This window comes from Hydractinia symbiolongicarpus, chromosome 13, assembly GCF_029227915.1.
Source record: "Hydractinia symbiolongicarpus strain clone_291-10 chromosome 13, HSymV2.1, whole genome shotgun sequence".
Taxonomy (NCBI): domain Eukaryota; kingdom Metazoa; phylum Cnidaria; class Hydrozoa; order Anthoathecata; family Hydractiniidae; genus Hydractinia; species Hydractinia symbiolongicarpus.
Genome location: NC_079887.1, coordinates 20,218,155 through 20,242,857, shown reverse-complemented (window position 1 = coordinate 20,242,857; position 24,703 = coordinate 20,218,155). Strand labels below are relative to the sequence as shown.

The 24,703-nt window shown below is 32.8% G+C and overlaps 1 protein-coding gene across 1 annotated transcript; it reads right to left on the bottom strand.

Moving 5' to 3' along the window:
* Positions 1-273: 273 nt before the first annotated feature.
* Positions 274-18,868, bottom strand: LOC130623435 (vacuolar protein sorting-associated protein 33A-like). Its single transcript, XM_057438923.1, has 16 exons — positions 18,363-18,868; positions 17,356-17,421; positions 16,965-17,092; positions 13,365-13,449; positions 12,826-12,930; positions 10,607-10,723; positions 9,872-10,046; positions 9,211-9,416; positions 9,003-9,093; positions 8,814-8,888; positions 2,823-2,902; positions 2,435-2,521; positions 1,897-2,031; positions 1,611-1,782; positions 1,271-1,399; positions 274-807 (listed from the first exon to the last, which is right to left on the bottom strand). Exons 1-16 carry the CDS (start codon positions 18,459-18,461, stop codon positions 707-709), a joined length of 1,851 nt encoding a protein of 616 aa, XP_057294906.1. The 5' UTR covers positions 18,462-18,868; the 3' UTR covers positions 274-706.
* Positions 18,869-24,703: the final 5,835 nt, after the last annotated feature.

Sequence of the window (24,703 nt, the reverse complement as noted above, 5' to 3'; positions counted from 1 at the left end):
CACTGAGCGATGATACAATGGCTCGAACACTGAGCGATGATACAATTGCTCGAACGCTGAGCGATGATACAATGGCTCAAACACTGAGCGATGATACAATTGCTCGAACACTGAGCGATGATACAATGGCTCGAACACTGAGCGATGATACAATGGCTCGAACACTGAGCGATGACACGGTTGCTCGAACACTGAGTAGCTAGGTTGTTACAACGTGGGATTGACGGTTAGTTGTTGGAAAATTGTAGGAAAGTTAAAAAGTACGAGCGCGAGTAGGATCTAACAAAACATCATAATCTTTCTACAATAACAACATCCACAAGATTACATAAAATATACAATGCATATATTATATACAGAGTTTATATAATTTTATAAAAAATTTTGAATTCAAAATAACATATCGCTAGATATAAATCTAGCCTTTAAAAGTTGCATGTATAAGTCATATTATTAAATTACCTCTGTTGAACTATCATTCTGTATTCGGAGCGCAGACAAAGTGCAGTACCAAAAGACGACGACCGCTAGTATCAGCCAACCAATCCGCAAAAACTAAGAAATGTCTAAAACGCTCCAACCGAGGGCATTACGGCTATAAAAAGTCTCATTTAGTGACTCGAGAATGGAAGAACTTGTCTGCAAACAACTTATTGGAAGATAGGAATATAAACGTTATAACATGAAAAATACTAATAACAATAATTTATCCGTTTACAGGAGCTTTATCAACCCTCGCCATGACAGATTCAATGAGATCTTTCCCACTTATGATTCTCGTCGTTGCAATTACATAATCCGTAGACGCTACAAAAACAAAACAGGTTCAAAGCTATTCTGTTCAACCAATCACGTTTTAGTGCCGTGGAGCTCCGTTTTATTTGATTTAGATTTTTACACCCACCATTATAAAATTACTAGAATTGCTTTCTACTTTTTCGTCAATCAATTGAAATTTATTCAATAAGATTGATTTATACCCACGTGATGTAAACAAATCGACGAAGAAATAACATCACTGAGAAGCGGGAAAAAGTGAAAAATGGCTGAAAAGATTTCATACAAATGTCATGAAATTCTAAGTACATGCTCAATATCATTATTTCATATCAAATTTGTGTTATTGTTTCAAAATAAATTTAAATGAATGGCTATCGATCGAGTCATGGTCGAATTTAAGGGGAAAACAAATTTAATAAAAACGTCATCGATCAATTCTAAAAATATCGTGACAAAAATATTTTGTACAAATTTAAGTTTCATTACTTACCGTTCTCCTGCTGTGCAAGAAATCTTAACGCTGCGATTTCAGAATACGTACAACCTCCTAAAAAATACACTAGCGTCACTTTGGGTGGCCCTTCGAAATGTGAGCCACCCATGCCTTGACTTGCGGGAGCTAAAAAAAAGGGAAATGATGTTACATCACGTGGTTAACATGTCACGTGACAACTTTAATTATATCATTCGATATATTTACGGGATATGATTTTTAATTCATATTTTCTTTTAGACTCAAAAATAACTCTCTTGAGTAAAAATCTAGAACGTCTGCGATCGATAAACGTATTTTAGTTACCAAGGATATTTATATTCCAAAATTAACCAACCTTTTTTAAGCAATGCTGGAGGTATGTATTGCTTTTCTTCAATGGTTTGTCCAGGCAATTGCTTTAAAAGTTCTTCTAAGCCACGCCAACCAGACTGACGTTCCAAAAATTGTGCAAGTCTCACAGATAGTGGCGCATACCCAGAATGGACGTATGCGATATCGTTCGGATTCTACGAAACAAAGAATAAAACAAAATAAAAAGAGGAACATAATAAACAAAGTAGCAAGAAGTAACAGATACGTTATGATCTGCACAAAAGATGATCCCCCCAAAAATCGCTCACTTGTTCCTGTACATCATCGACAACCAACTTCAACGACTTTTTTAATGTGGAATATGATGCACGTGAGCCGCTGCTGCGCAGAAGTCCAAGACGTTCCAAATTATCCAGCGTCAACAAATGCTCAAAGCCATAGGTCTAAATAACATAAATGATCCCAAATATACACAAAATTAAAGAAATGCTTAAAAAATTATTTATTTTGACGGTTTGCTTTAACTTCAGTGTTGTCAAGAATCAAATTGAAAATATTTGAAGATGATGTTGTTTTGTATAGTGTCAGTCCGGTCATACCTATGGAACCTGCAAAGTTTCGTAACATAAAACTTCATACAGGGTCGTATCTACAGATTCATCTTATTCAACTGGTTGCAGATTTATCTTATTTATGATATCTTTTACACTGACTTAAATGTGGCAGCCACTATTCAAAACCAAAGATCCTAAATCAGTCATGATCAATGCCTTTTGTAAGCTGTGCTCCCATGTAATCAGCCTCACCTTATAAATCGATCAAAAATTAAGACAATTGCGTACATACATGCAAGACTTCTTTTCTATAATAATCCAACAACTTCGCTTTAAAGCCGTTATTGACGTAACACTGCAGACATATAAGTTTCAAAACCTGAATAAAAATTTAATTTTTGATTAATTTTTTCGTCAGCGTTACACAAGTTGTGGATATGATTTTTAGTGCCTTCCCTTGTTTTGAAGAAATATTTTCTGCAGAAAAAATAAAAAGCTCGAGAAAGAAGCAAGCAAGCTGGTGCGGGTGGGTGGGTGAGTGGATGGGTGAGTGGGTGATTATCATTCAAAGTACAAGTTATGTTTATAGTTTTTAAATTTCGCAGAATTTAATTTCGAAATCAATTCCTAAAATTTATGAAAAAAGTCGGCTCATCTGAAAAACAACCGCTTTAGCATACCTTGATGAGTGGTTCTTTCATACCGATGCACTTCTCAATATAAGGATGTGCTTTGTCTGTTTCGATACCATTAAAAAATTCTACAAAACAAAAACATTCAGAAGTTTTATCTGCAAAACAGTTGGAAAAGTTAGAGAAACAAGATACAGCTGACTATCGGGAAAAGTGCATTTGGCGAAAATTATTTCTCGCAAATCTGTCATGTCGAGATATTTCGCAAATTTTTTTTTGCAAATGGACTTATTATTCTAGCAAATCTAGCAAACAAGCAATATGTTGATACAAAGTTACAAAAACATGGTTGAAGAACTGTACCGTCAGCTCAAAGAGTGGATTATCATTAGTACGTTTCTTAAAAAAAAAACGAATATTGACATCGTTAAGCATCTTTATCCCGAAGTGAAGACGATGAAAGTAATGCAATTAGTGGAAAAGCCAATGGGCTGCAACGCTATTCGCGAAATGTTCAAAACAGCAGAAAAACTTAATAAAGAAATTGTGTAAAAAATCATTGTTTTTAACTAATTTCGCGAAGAATAATTTTAGCGAATAAGTCATTTCTAGTAATTTCGCGAAGATTTGTTTCGCGAATTGACTGTAATTACTTTTCGCCGAGATTCGCAAAAATTAATTAACCTTAGGTATGAAATATTAGCTAGTAAATATAAACGATAATTTTTTCCTACATATGCAAGTAGTTGGACTCGAGGGCTAAAATATGCTGATATCAAACCTGAAAATCATAAGGCAGAACCACATTTTTTTTTAAATTAACCATGGCTTCGCGACGTCCGTAGTGTTAGCTAGCGCTAAACTTGTGAAAGCGGCACAACTGAACTTCACGGTTGGCTAGGAAATCATAAATTGGAACTGGAGGCGATGCGAAGAAATGCTATGAGTAATGCAAGTGGAAGAAGAGAAAGCCTTTGAGAACTCTTTAATTGGATTTACAAGATTCTTAAGCACTGGGAATGACATAATAGAGACTCCATTCTGATGTCTAAGATGAGGATAGTCACATCTTGATATTTATTTTTGGGAATTTGAGCCCAGTCCTAGTTTTTAAATAATGGTTTAAAGTACAAGTGGCTATATAATATACATTATGTTTATGTAGGTGGATAGCATATTTTTCAGAGGATTCTGTCATTTTAAGAATAATAGCTAGCTATATGGACTTTGAGTATTTTACAATCTTGCCATAACAGTCAACAGTCAAGACTTGAGTATATAGCTGGCTAGTTGTGGGTCTGAAACCTATTTTTCATAAATAAATTTGTGCAGATTTTTATTTATTTTTTTTATAAAATAAAAAAAGATATTTGTGTTCTAAGCAAAAATATTCTCGCAATAATAGCGTGTTGTTGTTGTCTTGTTGTTGTAGATGGAAGAACTAGTCTCAATCCAGGTTGAATACTCAGTACATGGGAAACTGTGTCACACATCCAGGTAGGGCACTTAATACACGCGCAAATCTTATTTTTTAGGGTAACAACTAAAACTGTCCATACTCTGTAGGACATTTGTTTTAAACCTAAAATTAGCTTCGGTTAAAAAAAAGGTTATATGCAACCATTCTACACATATCAACAAAATATGACCATGTAGCTTTTCTTGGGTTATTTTTGCTTCTTTTTTCTATTCTAAACCTCTCCTAGATCTATTTGACAAAAAAAGTACAGTATACTTCCGATAACTCGAACCCAAATAACTCGAACTTCCAGTAACTCGAACTGTTTTTAAATTCCCGTTGAATCTTCACTAATTCTTTCTCACAAAAATCACTCGATAACTCGAACATTCGTTAAGTCGAACCATTTTTCCTGTCCCCTGGACAGAAATTCCCCCGATAACTTCCGATAACTCGAACTTCAGAGAAAAAATAAAAACAATCTCAGTAAAGTGACTACTTTTCTTTCAATAATATAAATTGTTCTTCCAAAGTTGACAAAAACTTTCTTGTTAGAATAGAAAAGAAAAAAAAAATTTAATAACTCGAACTATTTTCACTTATCGGCCAAAGTTCGAGTTATTGAATGCCCCGGTAAGTCAAACATTCGATAACTGGAACTATTTTTTTTGGTCCCTTGGAGGTTCGAGTTATCGGGAGTGTACTGCAATTTAAAATTTCAAAATGTCACAACAGGGATGATATCCTAATTCTGAAATTTTGTATTGAGAGAGTTTTTAGTGATTTTGTTGAGTCAAAACATATTTCTTCTTGGAAAGGCTTACTTCACAAAGCATGTTTGTTCTCCAGTCTCCCATTGAATTTGAAAATTGTTCTTTAAAAAAAACACGAAATGGTTACTCGTTCTGACACAATGCCTGCGAAGAAAAAAATTTTGCAACTTAAATTTTGTCCACAAAATACTTTCATGTCAAACTTTACTTTTATTCAGAGAAAACCAAGTAAAAACTTTTTGTGAGATCAGAATTTTTGGTTTTTATTTTCACGAGAGGGAGAAAAAAAATAATACATATAAACCTAGTTTTTTAATACATTGATTTGCCCAAAATTAAGCACGCTGACAGCTAAAATTCAGACGGTCTTATAAGAACAAGATATTTAAAGACAAGAGAAGTTATTCGTTTATTCTTTTCTTTACATACTGGATAAAAACCTCAATTAAATAGAGGTTTTTTCTGACTATGGAATTTATATTTCTTACAAACGTAAGTATTAAGGGTAATCATAAAAATGCTTGATACAAATGCACTAATTATTGTCAGTAAATATTAACTTTTAAAATCATTGCATGCAACATATGTTGAAAATGAATGCTTTGTTGATTACTCATGCAACTAAGCTATCTGCACCTTTTTATTATTAATTTCCGTCGCCGCTATGCGGGGCGAAATCTTTAAAATCGCCTGATGGAAGATAGATATATATATATAGATAGAGACAGCACAGAGCCCGGACGCTGCTAAGTTTTTGTCGAGGCTAAACGCTCAGAAAATTCCATTTTTTCGAAAGCCAATGAAGATATTTTATTTTAATCTCTGTCAATTAAATGACCAATCTGAACAGAGAGTGTGCTCTTTGTGTGGCCAGAACATTCCGTGTGCGGCCATGACTAAAAGTGCTTACATTTTGTTGGTCGCCCCTTGCTGGTTTTTTTTGATTTGGCGGTAGTAGCCTTATTGATGGGGAGCTAAGCACTATTTTTTAAATTCGTGTATTTTATCAGGTAAGAATTATTTTATATATAGCTAAGTGAGAAAGGTGTGCTGGCTAGTTAGCTATCTCAATTTTTGTTGCTGACTTGGATCTCCTTTTGATTGGTGCTGACATACCTTTTCATGAAATTACTTACTTGCTAGCTAGCTATGGAGCTAGCTACACAAAATAGGGCTTTGATTAGAGTGCCTTTTTTTCTTAAAGAGCGAGCAACAAAAAAACCTTTATCCTGTCTTGTGTAGTTCTTCCATGACTGGACACCGAACTCCTGTTCTTATGGGAAAAAAGGGGCTAAAAATAACTTCCAAATGACACTTTGTGGGACTACTTCTATCAGATAAAAAGATATATATTCGTACAGCATTTTTTTTTATATTTTTTGCAGAAAAGTTGTCGAAACGTGACAAAGGTTTATTGATGCTTGCACTGAGCAACCGGTGAACTGATAATTAACCTGTAACAATATATAGTTAGCCGATGCAGGATAATTAGATGCTATGCCTAGTATAATTAGCCGCTAAAAGCTTCTTTGTGTTCTTTACACCTAACTGCGTCTTTTCCATGTTTTTTTCTTGAAATCAGAATAGTTTTGCTGTTTAATAATATATACGACATATATATGTACTGCTAGCTACAGTAAAATTATAATTTTTTTGCAAAATCATTTCTTGTTCTTTTTCTTGATTTTAATTGAAGCACAACTTTATGTTGATCTATATAAATATAGATGGCTATGGGGAGATCGATAACGAAGAAAAGTGGAAATTTAAGTAAAAAGATATATATCGTATAAGCGGGTAATTATACTGTACGCACCGTATATATAATTATTCTGCATAGATAAATAGAATGTCTATATATTTTATATGGCTAGCCTTACAAATCCTGTCTATTATTTCCAGGAAAGGTCATAGCTTAGATAGGGAGTCCTAGAGTATTTAATGCTCATTTTGAGCTATGCAGACCCAATTGCCGCCAAGGGAAATCGAACCCCGTTCTCCCGCACAAAGTGTCAGAGTTATAACCACCAAGCTATGGCGCCATTGAAAACGGCTAACTATTCTGTTACTGGCTAATTATCAGTTCTCCTTGTGCCTAATTTGCTTGAAAATCTTTTTTTAACTCACCCAAAGTATCACAAAAATATTTTTCTAAGATTTCTTAGAAATGACTTGATTTTTAAAAATCTCACAAAAAGGACCCTCTATTTTTCAAATCCGCAAATTTATTGTGTGTGTACCCTTTTATGTTTCAACTTGTTGGATTCAATTTGTCAAATAAAACAATGACCAATCAATTTCCTCAAAATGAAAACTTGCAACTAATCCGACTCCCCGAAAGAAATTCAAATTTGAGAATTTGAATCAAAAAAGAATAACAAACAATCAGTTAAATTTAATAAATCAATTTCAACAAAATAAATCCTTTATTGTCCACAGGTTTCAAAATCATGCATCGCCTGCTTAATATGTTACTTGTTAAACAAAGATATCAAAAGACGGCCTAATTAAATTTATATACATATTTATATATATAATATATATGTGGATCACATCGCATGGATTTGTATCCTTGTATTAAATTCCCTTTTTAAATCAAAGCGGCAAAGAGAGGTTAAGAAGACAATAATTAAACAACCTGGTTTTAATGCAGTTTATGGTAAAATTGTATTCTTGTTTCTTATTTTAAACGTACTTTTTTTTAGATCAGCTGTTATCAGACCATGTACTATCAGCATTTTCAAAAAATTTTCAAAAGAGTGTAAATTTTAAAAGGTCTAAATACTGAAATATTCAAATGCTAACATGTATTTATTACTGAATCAATAAACAATGAACTATTTCATCATTCAAATTGAGCTCGTTCAGAAGTTATTATATTCGAATCGTCAAGTTTCTACATAGCAAGATTTGTATTCTGGAATTTCTAGAATTTTCCTGATTACATTTAAAAATATCCAGTTAAAGTTTTAACTGTTATTTTAGAATACTTTATATAGCTATGTAAAATATTTATTTTTTATTTATTGAGTTGTATTTTAACATTGCAGGTTAGTTACAAAAATAGTTGAGAATTGTGTAAGTCGTGATTTGTTTACCCATAATTCTCCGTTTTCAAGGCCTACTTTAAATTTCAAAATCCTTTAGGCTAATGACGGAAATCTTAAAGCCGCAGGGCTTCTTGTTTTTGATTTTGAAATTTTTTACTGTCTATTGTCTCTGTACATTGTGTTTTAGTATTTACATCATTCTAAAAATGTGGCTAGGTTAGGTTTAGCTAGCTATTATATATCAAAAGATACGTACTAAAACCTACAATATTTTAACTTTTTTTGTCACATTATGATTACATCATTATTTGTGTGAAACTGCCAGTTAAAAGCTGCAAAAGTCAACATTTTGTTGATACATTCTTCAAAGTGGCATGTAAACAGCCAGCATCCCGAAATTGGCTCCTCGTTTTTAGGTTATTGTGCATTTTTGCTTGCGTATCTCACGGAACAAAAACGGATATGTAAATAAGTCTATTAAGATGCGGAATACGCGAGATATCAAATAGTCGGCATACGTATTATTCGTGATATCGATTTTTTGAGATACCCAGCATTCGAAATGTCGATTTTTACGATATCCAGGGTATTAAGTAAGATATCAAGCAAGATATCAAGTAACTATTCAAAATACCGGCTATTCGAAATAGCAAGATGAGATACGACAGCTGGAATTTTTTGCCACAAGATCAAATTCCTTTTAAAAGCTGTTGACAAATAAAACAAGCACGACCATACAACGTGTTTATCAGCTTACCCTGTTCTACTCGCAAACCTTCTCGAAACTCCTCTGAGTCTGTCTGCTCCTTTATAACCTCAGCAATGCTTGTATCTAAGGTGGGAAAGAAAAACTAACTTAGAAAAGACAGAATAAAGAGAAAGAAATAAAAAGGATTGGCACATTGGAACATCAATAGAACAGACAATGAACAGTAATAATACGTACGCAATGCTAAAGCTTGTTTAGCTGCTTGCATGTGAGGGAGTTTGTGTACAAATTCTTTCATCTCACCAACTGTTTTCGCAGAACGGTGTTCCTGAAAGCAAAGATACAAATAATTACGTAACAACACGTTTTACATGCACACAAAATTCAGCAAGCTACATCAATTCTTTATTTCTAATATGTGCATGTAAAAGGGGTTAAAAATTACCTCGTACTCCGCTGTGATGCGCTTTGCTTCTCTGCTTAGCACAGGTCCAACTGCTGAAAAATTCATATCTCGTATTTCAGCAAATAGATTCTCTCCAGAATTCAATACGATCTTTTTCGCTTTTTGTTTACTGCTATCCGTCATTTGTTGTCTCGTCTTCGTATCTTCTTTAGGAGGGAATTTATCCGGCGGTAATTGACAGTTGGCTATTTAATGGGATTTGGTTGTTAACAAAAGTTATCACAGCAGGTAAAGAAAATGACATACATATATAACAGGGTGGCCTCAAATTTGACATGTTACAATTTTAGGAGATTTTATGAGAATTTATGGAATTAAGGAGGCTTTAGAGTCAAAATTAAAAAAAAAGCATTGGAAAACCCCCCATAAAACCATTTCATATTTTAGGCGAGCAATTTGACGAACTTTAGAAGAAAACGAACAGTAAAATAATTAAGCCTTTCCTGACACACATACTGGTAATTCTTTTTTTCCAAACAATAAAAGGATAGTTAGAAGATTTTAGGATGTGTAGGCACCCTGCCATAAGAACGTTCAAACTTCTGCATGTGCACAAGAAACAGTAAGAACGACCAACTTTGTTAATTACCTATGTTTACTTTCCATATCTTACGATCTATGCATACAACAGATCACTTACTGTTTTCAATTTGAAAATTTTCATCGATTAAACCTTCATACGTCAACTGTGTTAACAGTGGTGTGATCAAATCCACGTTTCTATCGATCAAAAGTATGGAGTCAATTAATGGAGTGATCTGCGATTCCATGTCAGCCATTTCTCGGCGTTTACGAAGTATAATTTCTGTCACATGCTAAAAATAGAGTAAAGGATTCCCGATCATGCAGTGAAATGTGTTATCAGTTGGTAGAAGAAAAAAGCTTAAATTCAAGGGTGTCAGAGTCAAACTCGCAATGCTTTGAGCTCATCACGTTAACTGTGCAAAATATAAATCAATGCAAAAACAGCACAGTTGCCTTTGGATTTGGTCCTGTTGCCATTACATGTTTTCGTATTTTCAAATATTTCAATTTGTTTTGTATACATGAAACAGATTTTCTATCAATACAATATATTATACCATAATACACTATTGATAGTGTATTATCCTTGTACAAAAATCTTAAAAAAGGTCACAATGACATAACAAATCAATCTGTCTTGATTTGATTTGTGTTTTTCCATAATGATAGCAAAACATTTCAAAATTTCATAGATTTGATGTATTTTAATAATTTTTGAAGTTGAAACTACTTCTAAATTGTAAACAAATTCTGTGGCGAGCATTGTCATTGGAAGTAACTACTTTAGCACTGTCGAGAATAGTCATGTGCATGTAAGAAATACAAAATGTTTTTTTCTTCAAATGCTTACCTTGGCCATGTCTCCCTTGCCATATATTTTTGGTATAACTCCGAACAACGCTTGTATCGTCATCACTGAATTTGCAACATAATAAATTGAAGTTAAATCATTTTCTAGGTAACATTCCTATAACGAAGATGTACTAAAAGTTAAAATTATTATTCCAGAATAGCCTCTTTAATTTCTATTGCAAAGGGATCCAGGTACTTTCAAATCCCCATTTGAGCTACAAAAGCCGTAAAAGCACAGCAATTGCTCAACTACCGTCTAAGATATTAATCCTATTTTTGTGCTAAACGCTAAGCAGAAAGGATAGATTCGCACACTTTCATAGTCTCTGACGTGACTCGGCATAGGTTTGAGACCTTCCGCACTTGACTTGAACCAGTCCGTGTATTTTTACCGTCATTTGTCTAATTTAATGCGTCCTATCATAAACGTACTTTGACTGATGGACTAATTATTAACGAAACGTGAGTTAGGTTTTATAAATTTTGGTTTTCTTTTTAATTTAATGCGGCAAGGGTTAAATATTCCTCCAATTATAACGCAAATTCAACAAAAAATACACATTTTTTAACTTTTGTAAAAGTGTTTTACACCTTCAACAGAAAAATTAGTGTTTAAAAAGTAAATATTTTACAAATCTATGAACTCATGTTCGTCTGTAATATTTTTGGCATTTTTTATATACGTTATGTAAAAAACCTGCTTAAATTGAAAATACCACAAACAACAAAGGATCGTGCCACCATATCCTTTTCTCCTGCGATTGAGGTTCACACTTTTTCAACCTAATCTATCACAGGGTGACCACTAATAAAATGAGAACAAAAGTAAGGATATTAAGGAGAATTAAGGAGACAAATTGACATTTTTTAAGGATATTTTGCTGCGAACGAGAATAAAAAAATAAAAAATAAGGATAATTAAGGAGGAAACCAATTTTAGTTCTCTATCTTTAATGTTACATACTATGTTCTATGATAAGAAAATTATACATATTATACAAATATACATATAAATTATGGGATTTCAGGTAACAGAGAAATGTCTTATTTTACTGGTGATGAAGAATCCATGAACACATTTCCAAAAATGTTACGATCAGAAAAAATAAGAAATAAGGAGAAATTAAGAAGAATAGCTAAAATGTCAATTTTTTTTTAAGTATATTTAAGTACTTTTAAGGAGATTTTATTTTTCTAAGGTTATTTAAGGAATTTAAGGAGGAGTGGTTACCACTTTGGTGGGAGAAATCCTTATCACTGGTTGTTGCCTTTTTTTAATTTAATTAATGTCATTTAATGTCATTAAGCCAACATCTGCGTAAAATTGAAATTAAAAACAAAGATCGAACAAAAAAGTTTAAAAAATAGAAAATAAATAAAAAACATGGAAATTTTTTGTGCATTTTCCAATTTAGCACGAGTTTAGTGAAATTTCTTCTAATTATTTATGTGATACCAAGTTGAGAAATACAAGGTAATTTATCTCCTTTTATTATTTTCACGACCCTCTAAAAATAATTATTTTTTTCCAACGCGTTAAATTAGAAAGATTAGAAAGATGACAATAGTGCTACTATATGTCTCTAATACGTCTAGTTAGGATATTAAAATTTGAGCCCTTTCATCCCTTTTAACGCACATTTTTAGATTTTATGTTATGTCAAAACTATGAGAATAACGAAAATTATAGACATAACATCATAGAGATGTTTTTTATAAGCAAAATTTAAAAACAGGCTTGAGAACAGACTCATCACATGTTTATAGTATGCTTAGCGGAAATTAAATTTTGCAACTATATTGTCCTTCTGTTAAAAAATACTTAAATAAAATTGCAAAATTTGATTTACGCTTTTCTGGCTACGAGAATTACTTCATTTTCATCGACTTGTTACATATATGATTTCTGAATCAATATATAAATAGTCTCCATTTTGTTTTAGTTAATTTATACATGCAAAAAGCGTTATTGGTATTTATTCTATCATTTCATCAGACATCGCATGTGAATATATCAACGTATACAGTAATATGATCTCATTTAATTTTTGATTTAGAGAAACAAACAAGTCAACAAAATTTTCTGAATGTAGATAAACCATTGTCTTGTATACTAGGTTAAGTGGGTTAGCGAGTTACCACCACAAAAGAACATAACAACTTAGTTAGAAGCACAGAAGTTGGTCTCACAAACATTCAAAACAAAAATATACTAACAGAGAAAGCTGTTTCTTGCTCTAACGACATGACATCGTTATCAAACGGAATCAGGCTGAGGTCAAACTCATCAGTAATATTAAAACTGCCATACACACCAAGTTCCTAAAAGATATATAGTAGCATTTTAATTTTTTTTTTTCTGTAAATTGATTTGATTTTGATTAGGTACGGAGTTTCCCAGGTGAGGTATTTAATAGGGGTTAAAACAACAACAAAGGATGGGTCAAAAATCTAAACAGAAATCTAAACAACAGAAAGTTTATTTATGCTATTCAAATTAAATTATGACCAAACTTTGTGAATATTTTCACCAGTTCTAAAGGAAATAAAATTGTTACGGCAAGATATTATTACTATCAAGTTTATACAGCGCGCATTGCATACACCATTAATTAGGTGACTGACTTGCCACTTAATGACTTAACACAAATTCGGATTGGGAGATTATTGAAGGGATATTAAAGGTATTACTATTCAGTCGTTACGGTAATACCGTAATTTACTGCTTCTGCATGATTCAAATCAAAACGTCAAACCTGAAGTCGAAATTCGCACATCATACTTCTACATGGAACGAAGAAAATGTGGTATTCTTTATTGCTGCCTCTACCTCCCTCTTCCCTAAAACAAACAGGTAGTTCTGAACTGTTGTCCACCATGCAGCCATAACATTGAAAATTAAGGAAAACGAAAGAGCTAGGTTTGATTGGAATGTAAAAATATCTTCTTTTTTTTATTGCTACAAATGTACACTTTACTATATACCTTTTCAACCTAAAACGATGGTTACAGTTACTCACAAGGCTGTTTTCAGAAGGAGCGGAGGGCGGAGTTTTATTTTCTTAAAAGAAGTATTTTTTGAACAGTGGAAATTTTAAAATTAAAATCGTATTTAAAATAAAAAATCTAAAATAAATATTCTCTATCTTAGTGGCCTGTTTTATTTTTAATACAATGTAAACACATGCTACTATAAATAGATCTTCCATACATTCTATAGTCTTTTAGAAAAAAAACTTTCAAAACTTTAAACATGTGCGAAAAATGACTTTGACGGCAAAAAGGAAATAAATAACTCCTTTTACAATCGTTACGGAGTAAAGATAACCCCTGGTGAAAAGATAGTATGGTTCCAGGTTGAGGGGCAGAATGACGTCGCAAACTAAGTGGTAGAATATCGCAGTGAATACAACGTGTTACGACGTAGCCTCTCTCTTCTTACAACGAAGCAATGTGTTTTGTTAACACTTGTACACCACTTAGGTGTTCTTTAAAGTGTATTAAAAAATCGATAAAAATCACACGGGCAAATTTTTTTAATATGGATTTAGGCGTGTGATTTTAGCAAGCACGTTGCTTTCTTTGTGGAATTTCTTGCTCAATAACCATCTGTTCTTCAGATGGAATAATGACTAAACTAAGCTTTTTTATAAGGTGCAGTACATACTGTTTATGAAAGTGATTTTTAGATTAAAGACTTGTTGAGGCTCAATTACCGGCGTCGCACACCGGGATAAGCCACAAGTAAAAGTGTTACCCTGCGGAGCAACTAATAAGAACTGTAAACTGTGCCACACATTCAGGTGGAGAACTCTAGTACAGGTATGCAATATGTAAATCTAGTGAAGCGCACAGAGCATTATGGTGTTTCAGGTATAATATATTTTCAAAAAATAACTTTCCTGAACCTTTCCTTAGTCTACAATGCTTTGTCACCCCGTCATAGCAAAAATGGTTGACCAAGCTTTGTTATTTTTTGGAAAATGATTGTAGTGAAAGTTCAAAAATGAATGTTACTCCAATGTCGCACATTTATGTAGGTACAATACCTTTTTCCAAAAAAAACTTCTTTACAACTTCGGTAAACAGAAACACAGGAAACAGGCCGTTGTTAACACTGGACTGAGCGCTTAATACAGGTAAACCGTGTTGCACATGCGTATAGGCATAATAGCCTTTTCCCAAAAAAACTTATTACAATTTCAATTTAAATAAAAAACACACAAAACTGCCCGTTGTTAATAGCAGGTCAAACGTTTATTACAGGTAAAGCGTGTCACACAAGAGTAATAGGCATAATACCATTTTTAAAAAAAAACTTTATCACAACGGTTTAATTAAAAACACAGGAAACAGCCCAGAGTTACTATGTCCAGCTAAAAAAATTACTTTGCGGAATAAGTTTTCATGACAGTAATAAAATGTGTAGTTACCTAACTATATTTAGCATCATAAAAAATATTAAATAAGAAATTTGTTGTAGCTAGCTAAAAACTGCATTTGGCTACTTTCACTATTTAGCCAGAGGTAGCCCAAAAGAGCTAGCTACATACAATTAAAGTCCGGCGCAAAAAGGCTTAATACTCCGGATTAATGGTTCGGAGGAATGGTCAGGGTATAGCTAGGTCAAACATTTCGACTTTTTGAAGTTGCGAAATTCGTGATAAAAAGGGACTTGACTTTAAAAAGATGTATAAAAAGGTTGGTAGGACGATGAAAAGGTTACGAAAAAAACAAATACTATGATTGTTTTAGCATTGTTCATGCGTGGTTAGAGGGAAGCAGCTATGCGCAGCTAAGCTACCACCTTGCGTGACAGAAAGACAGACGGACAGACGTATACAGGTATTATAATATAGATGTTAAAACAAGTTATTTTCAACATTACGACACTTATGCTAAATGGCAGCCTAAATTAAAGGGACATAATTTGTATTTAATCTTGTGTTGTTGTTTGTCATAAATCTTTTCTACTGATACTGATCTACTGTCCGTTATGAAGCGAATAAGTACAAATCGAAAAAGTTAAACTTTTTTAAAGATTAGTAAATTGACCAATCAATTTACTAATTTAAAAAAGTTCAACTTTTTTCCAATCTTTCCAAGGTGACTGCAACAAAAGGTAGCATGTTCACAGCCGAATCTGATGACTCGGTAAGACAGAGGACACAAAACGCTGCTCACTACAAACAAGTACCACATAATACTGATTTCCAGTCTTAAAAAAGGAGTAGGAAGAGCTGGAAACCGAATCACTGCTCAACCAGCCAATTAATAAAAACATAATACCAGCTAACAACCACGAACCATTAACACAAAGACGTCAACCTGAACGAAAGACTTACCCTAGTAGACTGCTTAGACTAGTTCGAGAGTGAAAATACAACTCAAATCCTTATACATATCAGGAAAAAATGAGTATACATAGAGACATTCACATAGAAGAACTTAATTGAAAGTTATGTTTAAAGCTATTGGTTTAAAAAATGCAAAATTTAAAAACAGGCTAGAGAACAGACTCATCACGTGTTTACAGTATGCTTAGCGGAAATTAAATTTTGCAACTATATTGTCCTTCTGTTAAAAAATACTTAAATAAAATTGCAAAATTTGATTTAAGCTTTTCTGGCTACGAGAATTACTTCATTATCATCGACTTGTTACATATATGATTTCTGAATCAATATATAATAAGTTGAAGAGAGTTAGTTTATTAGTTCCTTTATTAGCTCCTCCCCTACAACATAAAATTGATAAGTGCGAAACAACATAAATTCAACTGTGGGATGACAAACATTTATACAAAATAATTTGGTGTTAAAAACTGTAACAAGGTAATTTTTTATTTCGAGGTTAAAAAATTGGCTTCTAGTTGTTGCATTGAGGTGGCTACCTTTACAGAGTAGAATTTTGACAGAATTATTTTAAATAGATTAAATGAAGTAGGAAAAGACTAGAGGGGTACAAAACAAAAGCCTGTTTTGAAATGAAAATTAATTGATTTCGGCTTGGTAGTAGGGAGAATAGCATAAGAATGCAGTCGGGTATTGTTTACTTGTATATTATTGTCTACTTAAAAATAAAATTGTATTTGCAGATAAAAACTATAATTTAGAATTTAGAATTTCAAGTTATTTTCATGTATGTTACAGCTAAAAAAAGTGGAGCTTTAATTAAACAATAGGATAGATTTTAGACATCAATTTGTTGTTGGTAAACATTATGTGTGAATTACTACTTGTTTTTTATAAATGAAAATAAAAAGACTGTCTTTTAAACAGAATTGTATACATCATTCACACAGCATCCATGCATGGTTTTCCATATAACACCTGCACAAACGTGTACAAACTTACTTTAGGATGTTCTCTGCAATGATGTCCATTGTCTCTAACTTTGGCCGAACAAGAAAAATGATGTTATGTTCCTCACATGATGGAATACGACCTCTAACAAGTGGAAACATTTTCCCAACATCGTGTTCCTATACAATAATAGTAAACATACAAATTAAGTAAACCTAGGGGACATTATTTTAGTTCGCTATAAAAGTGGTTATATACACCACAAATGATAACAATTAACAAAATATTAGGATATAGCCATAGTTCAACATGCATGCTTTAAAAATGTAACAAGATTCTTCAAATTTTCATGGCAATAGATTAGCCAATCAGAGCTAATCTTAGATAAATCATTTGAATAATAAAAATTTATTATAAACCAGCATAAGAAAAGTTGTCAAACCTTTAATAAACTGTATTCTGCTAACAATCCAACAGGTCCTGTGAGGTTATCATCCCAAATAATTGCCTTAAAAATACAATAACATTGTTAAAAACTATTCATTTCATACCATGAAATTTTGGGTTAACAATCGTTCCATTACTCTGTCATTACCCTAATTTTTAAATAACGTAAATGATTTTCTTTTTATTATTATTACTATTACTATTACTATTATTATTATTACTATTACTATTATTATAATTATATTATGATTATGATTATGATTATGATTATTATTATTATTATTATGATTATTATTATTATTATTATTATTATTATTATTATTATTATTATTATTATTATTATTATTATGAATATTTTAAAAGGATATACAAGTCAGTTAAAAACTGCTATCAATCTGTGTCCTTTAAATAAAATAAAAATAAAAACCTAAAAATATATAGATATAGTTAAAATATTAAATGTATACATTATAAAAATATTAATAAATAAAAAGATGTTTAGACTTCAAAATATTTAACTTTCCTTGCTACCTAAGAGTATAATATTTATAAAGATATTTTTTTAGGATTTAATTGTAAGTCATTTTTACAAAAAGAATAAAAAATTCGTTCCACAAAGCTTCATCCAAAGGTCATGCTGCCAATTTTACATCAATAGTATAATCGTTAACCTATTTAGATTGTTACCCTCTTCTTACCTTAAGAACGAAAATCAAGCACTGTTACCCTTAGGTAAAATTAGGGTGAACAAAGGCCTTTTAACCAAATTTTATGGCCTAAAATTCTCACATAGGAACTTATATATTTATTGGTAGTCCGGCTAGTTGTAAAATTGTTAGGGGATATTTGCAGTAGATAAGCTGTAGATAAACTCTTCATGCACTGTTTTCAGCCAATGACATGATAAGGAAAGTGTTTGGGGTGTTTTACTTATAGAAATAGCATATGCAGACCTAAAAATGGAAGTTATCAACCCATTTATAGAAAGTAATTCACAATTACCTTACTACCAGGACATTTATCAAGGCATTTCAATAATTGTCTTCGAGTTGCTTCTCGTACTTGAGAAAGGTTAACTCTTCCACTACTCAGATGAGTCATTTTTTATTATTGCTAAAAGAACATAATTAGCATCAACTTTCAGACTATTTTAAGAAGATCACACAAGAATTCAGGAAAATACAATTTATATACTGCAAAAATAAAAAAGAGCAGTATGATGATAGGTCTGTGGTTTATCGAGAGTTGCAAAAAGTGATAGAGCATTGAAATTAATTTCTCTATTGCCTTTTTCTGTTGTGTGAGATACATAGGCTGAAAACCTTTATTTAAAAAGTTTCCCAAACTCAATTTTATATACGCAGGCATTTAAAGCTTTTATTGTCAACTCTTGCTCCATGATGGAGACTCAAAGAGAATGAGTTTTTGCATTTTTTCTAAGACCATTTACCAATCAGGGAAAACCACAAATTTGGCCTATTAGGCATAGGCATATTAGACCCTAAAGGAGAACCCAGGGTCCTCACCTTAGTTTGTCGACTTCGAGACTTTCTGATACGTAAAGAAATGCTGCAAAAAATAACTATTTGTTTAGTCACCTTTAAAATATTTAGTATAAAAGAACGGTGTGCAGTTTTGCAATGGTTTGCATCAAAACAAACAAATTTCCTAAATTGTGTTGCTACAGCTAGATAAAGCTATGCATTTAAAGCGTAAGAATGTGTTAATATTATTGCCTTTTGTTTATTAAAATTTCTTGTGTTTTACAGGGAAAATTTACACATAAAAGTTTTTAGTTTTTATCATAATATATTTTATGTTCTTTATCGTAAAAACTCCTTCATAAAAACACAACTCACGTTTAACCAGTTGCATCACTGAAGTATGCTCTCGTCAGTAGAGAAGAAAGTTTGTGCATAAAAACCATGTTATTTTTCCATGGAATCCTTATTAGAATAAAGATCCACCGGTTTGAATGAATGAATGAAGGTTGTAGAGGAATGTTGTGGCATCGAAAATAATAGAAAGAATATATCTCTTTTTTTACTACTTGTTTTAAAAAATCCTGCTAGCATCCATCCTAATTTAAAATGAAAAAATGCTGAGCTTGGTTTACTAGACTACAAACATAAATACGTTTTTTCCTTTCAGTTTACGTGTTTTAATAATTTTCCACTTTAGGATATGTATTGACTTCTAATTTATCTTCATTCACGTGTTAAAAAGTTGGGGTTAATTGCAAAATATAATAGGGTCTCCCAATTGGGGTAGCATTTGGAATTGTGATTGGGATAGCTAATTTTGATATTCAAATTTAAGTATGCAATATATATTCAATTTTACTGCAATACTGAGGCTCTTAGCTTGCTTTACATTGGAGACTAGATGCCTTTGCAAAACTGAGCCACTGTATGAAGTTCATCATTTTTACGAAAAGATGGGCAATGTTGTATGTTGCAGTTCCTAAAGGATGGTTGCCACATGTTTATATATAATGCAACTGATCTTTTATGGCTATAAAGGTTTGACTGCAAATCGTATGTAGCGTATTGGAACTCTTACACAGCATAGCCTCATTTTCATGTTATTAGATCATTGTAAAGAGAACTTCATAAGGTGAAAATTTGACACAAAACCTTGCCAGGAAAAAGCCTTTTTTTCAAGTTATTTACATTTAGGAATAATTGCTAGCATCGTTTCGATGTTAATTGGTTATTGGCAAGAGAATATTACAACCAGAAGAGTTGCTGTGGAAACCTTGCATTAGGGAAGCCTATTTTCAAGTTATTTACATGTAAAATTATTGCTAATAGAAACCATTTAGTGCTAATCTAATGGGACGGTTTCCATCTGTAAAACTGGTAAGGAGAACACAATTATCTGGTATGTAGAATAAAACTACCACCCCAAACACTACCCCAATTGGGGTACCCCATGTTTTCAATTAACTAGAAATACCTGAAATTATGCTTTAAATACAACATTTTTGCTTAAAAACTAATGCATTTTACTTTAAAGAATCAACTTATACTATGTATAAATTGTCTTGTTCAGTAAAAACACACTTATTAATTGAGAATATTGTATTATGGCACATTTTTAGTATAAACACCATACGCATGGAACGCAATTTGTAAATTTGGGGAATGGATCGGGATGCTGGGTAAGAAAATAATTGAGTAAGGCATGACAGATAACGCATGCTGCTAGTAATCATAACAAGGTAATCACACCAAAATGCTTGCCCAAAGCAAAGAGGGTAATTTCCTAAGAGTATGCATGTTTTGGTTGCCCCTCACAAGCTTATGTCCTCATGGATCATAATATTGTGAATGGTTTCCAAGGCATGGCCCAAATCTCTTCATGCATGAATTACATACTCATTTCCTCTATTCACGAGGTACATTTCACAACTAATTGTACATTTGCCTATCACTTATTATATAATTGATGAATTATTTAGTTTATTAATTATATACTTATTTATAATAATTTATTCTCGTGCATGAAGGATATTTATTTCTCTTCCACTTCAATCATGAAGGTACACTTGCACTTCACTATAAACTGATAATCACATATGGTGTCTACTGCACCCAATAAACATGTATTATCAATAATCATGAGCTAAAGGTGGAATGCACAAGCTGGTCCAGTATTGGCCCAGCGTGTGTTACCACATAATAATAATATCAGGATTCATAAAAGGGTGTGCCTCACCGTAATGATAATAAGTGATAATAATATCAAGTAATGATCAGATACACAAGCCTCACACACGCATCTGTCCAAATGTTTTATGGCTGACGTAGAAAGCCCGACATCCCCATCAGTAAACGCGCAAGTGGAAATTGGAATGAACTGTTGCTTCCACTGCTGGACAAAAACCTTCACAACTCTTGTAGCCAAATGGTTAAGGTAACCGTGCAGCTAGAGCAACAGTGCAGCCAAATTAATCGAGCCAATCCAGAAGCTATGCCGGTTGTGCTGGGCCAGTGCCTGAAAGAAACTGCCAGTGTACAGACGTCAATCATATCCAACAAAAGTTGTCAGGTTTGGCATCATATAAAATAAAATAAACATTATTAGTGGAAAATGGAGACAGTGCCACAGATAATAGTGGGTGGGAGCTTAAAATCTGAGGAGCTTTAATCTCCAACAACCTCAGTTCTTTATGGCTAAAATGAGACTGAACCATGTGTCTTGTATTTATTGACTTGTATTATTAAGTGAGGCAAAACAGATGCATGTTGACCTGGGGCAACTGAGACAATGCTCTAAGCAGATATAATTCAACATGGCTACCTATTTACTAAATCAGAAGTGCCTTATTCTTAAACCTTATTTGAGGTACAGTACTAGGCCAGAGCCAGAGTGGTATCTATCATTCTCCAGGACAGCTAGAAGGTATACCGAAGTCACCACAATTAACATGAGCTAAATATTCATTTAGCCCCATCTAAGTACTTATCCCAAATTCCTTTATAGATTATAATTCTGTCTGCAACAGCAAAGTGAATGTGTTAATTTTCCTTTGATGTAGCCGAAAAAATTATGTCTCAAATGTTAAATTTTCTGACGTTACGTCTCGATGTTAATATCACTACTTTAACGTCAATATCTTACTTTAAATTAATGAAGCCATTACAGTGCTCCTAAAACTTTCAGGCCAAATAACTTGGAAACGAGGTGGTGACGTCAATGATTTTTCACTGTGTGGGTAACTAGGAACCACCTGGGACCAATTTGGGTAAGTTTCCCAAACCTGGGTCCCCAAATCCGTTTCGAAATGGACGAGTTAATGACGTCATTAAAATACCTTTGAACCCCAATATCCCTGCAACCGTTTGTCAAAGATACATGATCCTTATACATTTTCTTGATCAGCATTTCAAGATCTATACGATGAAGGCATTAGATATATAAAATTAAAAAAAAAATTTTTTGTGTTTTTGTAGGTCTTTGCTGACGTAAGCAAAATTTTCAAACCCTTATATCTCCCTAGGCGTTTGTCGAAAACATTTGATCCTACACATTATTTGATCAGTTTCAAACCTCTACACATTACAGGCAAAGAATAAACTAAATTTTACCAATTTTTTTTTTTTTTTTTGATCTGCACTGCTGAAATCAGCAAAAAATCTAAAACAACCTATTTTTCCATTGTACATCTGCCTGGATTTTATCGACTACTAGTGTCTAATAATTCTAGGAGGGGCCATGACTTAGATGGGGAGTTCTAGAGTATTTAATGCTCTTTTTAAGCTAATGCAGACCCAATTAGGGTCCGCGCTCTACCAGATAAGACAACGGCGCACACAGTGTGCCATCTCCCCAATTTCCCTCACATGGCTTGTTTAACACAGGGCTATGGTAACATTCCCTGCACAAAGTGCAAGAGTTATAACTACTAAACTACTGCACCATATTTTAAGGCTCTATTCAAGGCTCTGTGCTCTTGTTTTATAACAAAATTAGTTCCAAAACATAAATGTAGCTAGCTATACCAAATCCATAGCATCTTTGAATTTCGAGAATTGTAACGTAATGTGAAGTCCAGGGGTTTAGGATTTAATACTGATACCTAAATGTAAACAAAAACGTACAATAAGTGATAAATCTGTCAAAGTACCGCATTTTCCGGTATATAACCCCAGGTTATAAGTTGATTTTTACAACTTCCACTGTTGGTGCGGGTTATAATGTGGTGCGGGTAATGTGATAAGTTTTATATTTTCTGTTATTTATTGTGAAATTTAAAGTTTATACATTCAATGAAGAAAATAGTACCAATGGGATATATATAGCCTAATGCATGGAATCACATTCCCAATATTTACTTGCCCACGCATCTAAGTGATTACGTAATACCCAATGTGCGCGCAGAAATGGAGGTAAAAATGTAAACAAATGCGGAAAAGTTACCTCCATTTCTGCGCGCACGGAAAAACACAGCACTATGATTGAGCGTATTTGCGATTATCCTTGACTGTTATTCAGGAAAGGCTATTGGTGTACCTTCAGGAGAAATCATTTTATTCACATACTAAATACAAGATTGGGTCAGCTGTTTCTACATTCTGCAACACAACAAAACAAAACAAACAGCGCTCTAGTCTAGTAACTTTAGCTAAACTGACGGAAAAATTAAAATAAATTTGGTTTATATAACTAAAACAACGCAGAGGTATGGTGACAAAACAACAAAGCCTTTTAAAAACAAATGATAACAGCAAAGGCAAACAAAAATCTTCAGATTTGGAAAATCAGACCAGTCAGGTGTTTTTTAGTTTCTTCTTCGCCATTATGTTCCACTCAAAGTAGGGCAGCTGCCCAAAGTCTGGCATTTTTAAATCATAACCCAAGAAGGGCAAAACTATGCAAAGTAAAACAGATTCTTTTATCAGTTGAAACTGCATTCTTGCGTCTTAAAATAACTTTATTAAACTACTTTAAGCTTTACTATTTTTATGCCTGAACTTAAACTTACTGAAAATTTTTAATCTACAGCTATTTCAGCAAAAGCATGCCCAAGGTAGAGCATACCCAAAGTACCTGACTTTGATTTAAATAAAAAACATATTTTTGACTTACTATGATCAGGGTAAAATTAACGATTTTTGACTAACTGTGGGCAGGAATAACAACCACCCAAAGTAATTTTTATGAAAACCTAACAATTGCCACACTTCCAGCTTAAAAGTTTCTTCTTTGTCGTTATTGATTAATGCATTCGATGAATTCATCATTAATGTAAGACCTTAATACATCTGGTTGCACAAGATCATCACATACTGAATCATGTATGTATAGTTGTTATCATATAGTTGTTTTAGGGAGCACACTCAACGATACTTCTGCACTTTCACTAACAATTACAAAGCGTTAGTGCCACCAATAAACCAAGAAAGTATCATTCGAGATTTTTGATACTCGTCCATTTCATAGTAAGCTTTCAACGACGATTCTTTAAAAAAGAAATGAAAACATTTTATAATAACTTATGGCAAAAAAGTTCCTAAAATAAAAACCAAAAACGTTTACGCAATTTTCTTCGTGGGAATAAAAGCCAGTTCTTAAAATTATGATTATAATTATTACCGGTATGATCTTCTTCCGCGTCAACAGATGTATTTTCTTGCACAGAACTCACAGAAGCCAAGTCACAAGACTGTTGTTCAAGATAATCAGTGTTGCACATACTATCTTCATGTTCTCTTTGCTGCGACACTAAAAGCAGAAACAATACAATACAATACAATAAGGATCTCGATCTTCATTTTCTACTTCAATATCTATGGGTCTCATATCATACCATTTCATACCATTCATTTCACTGGGCC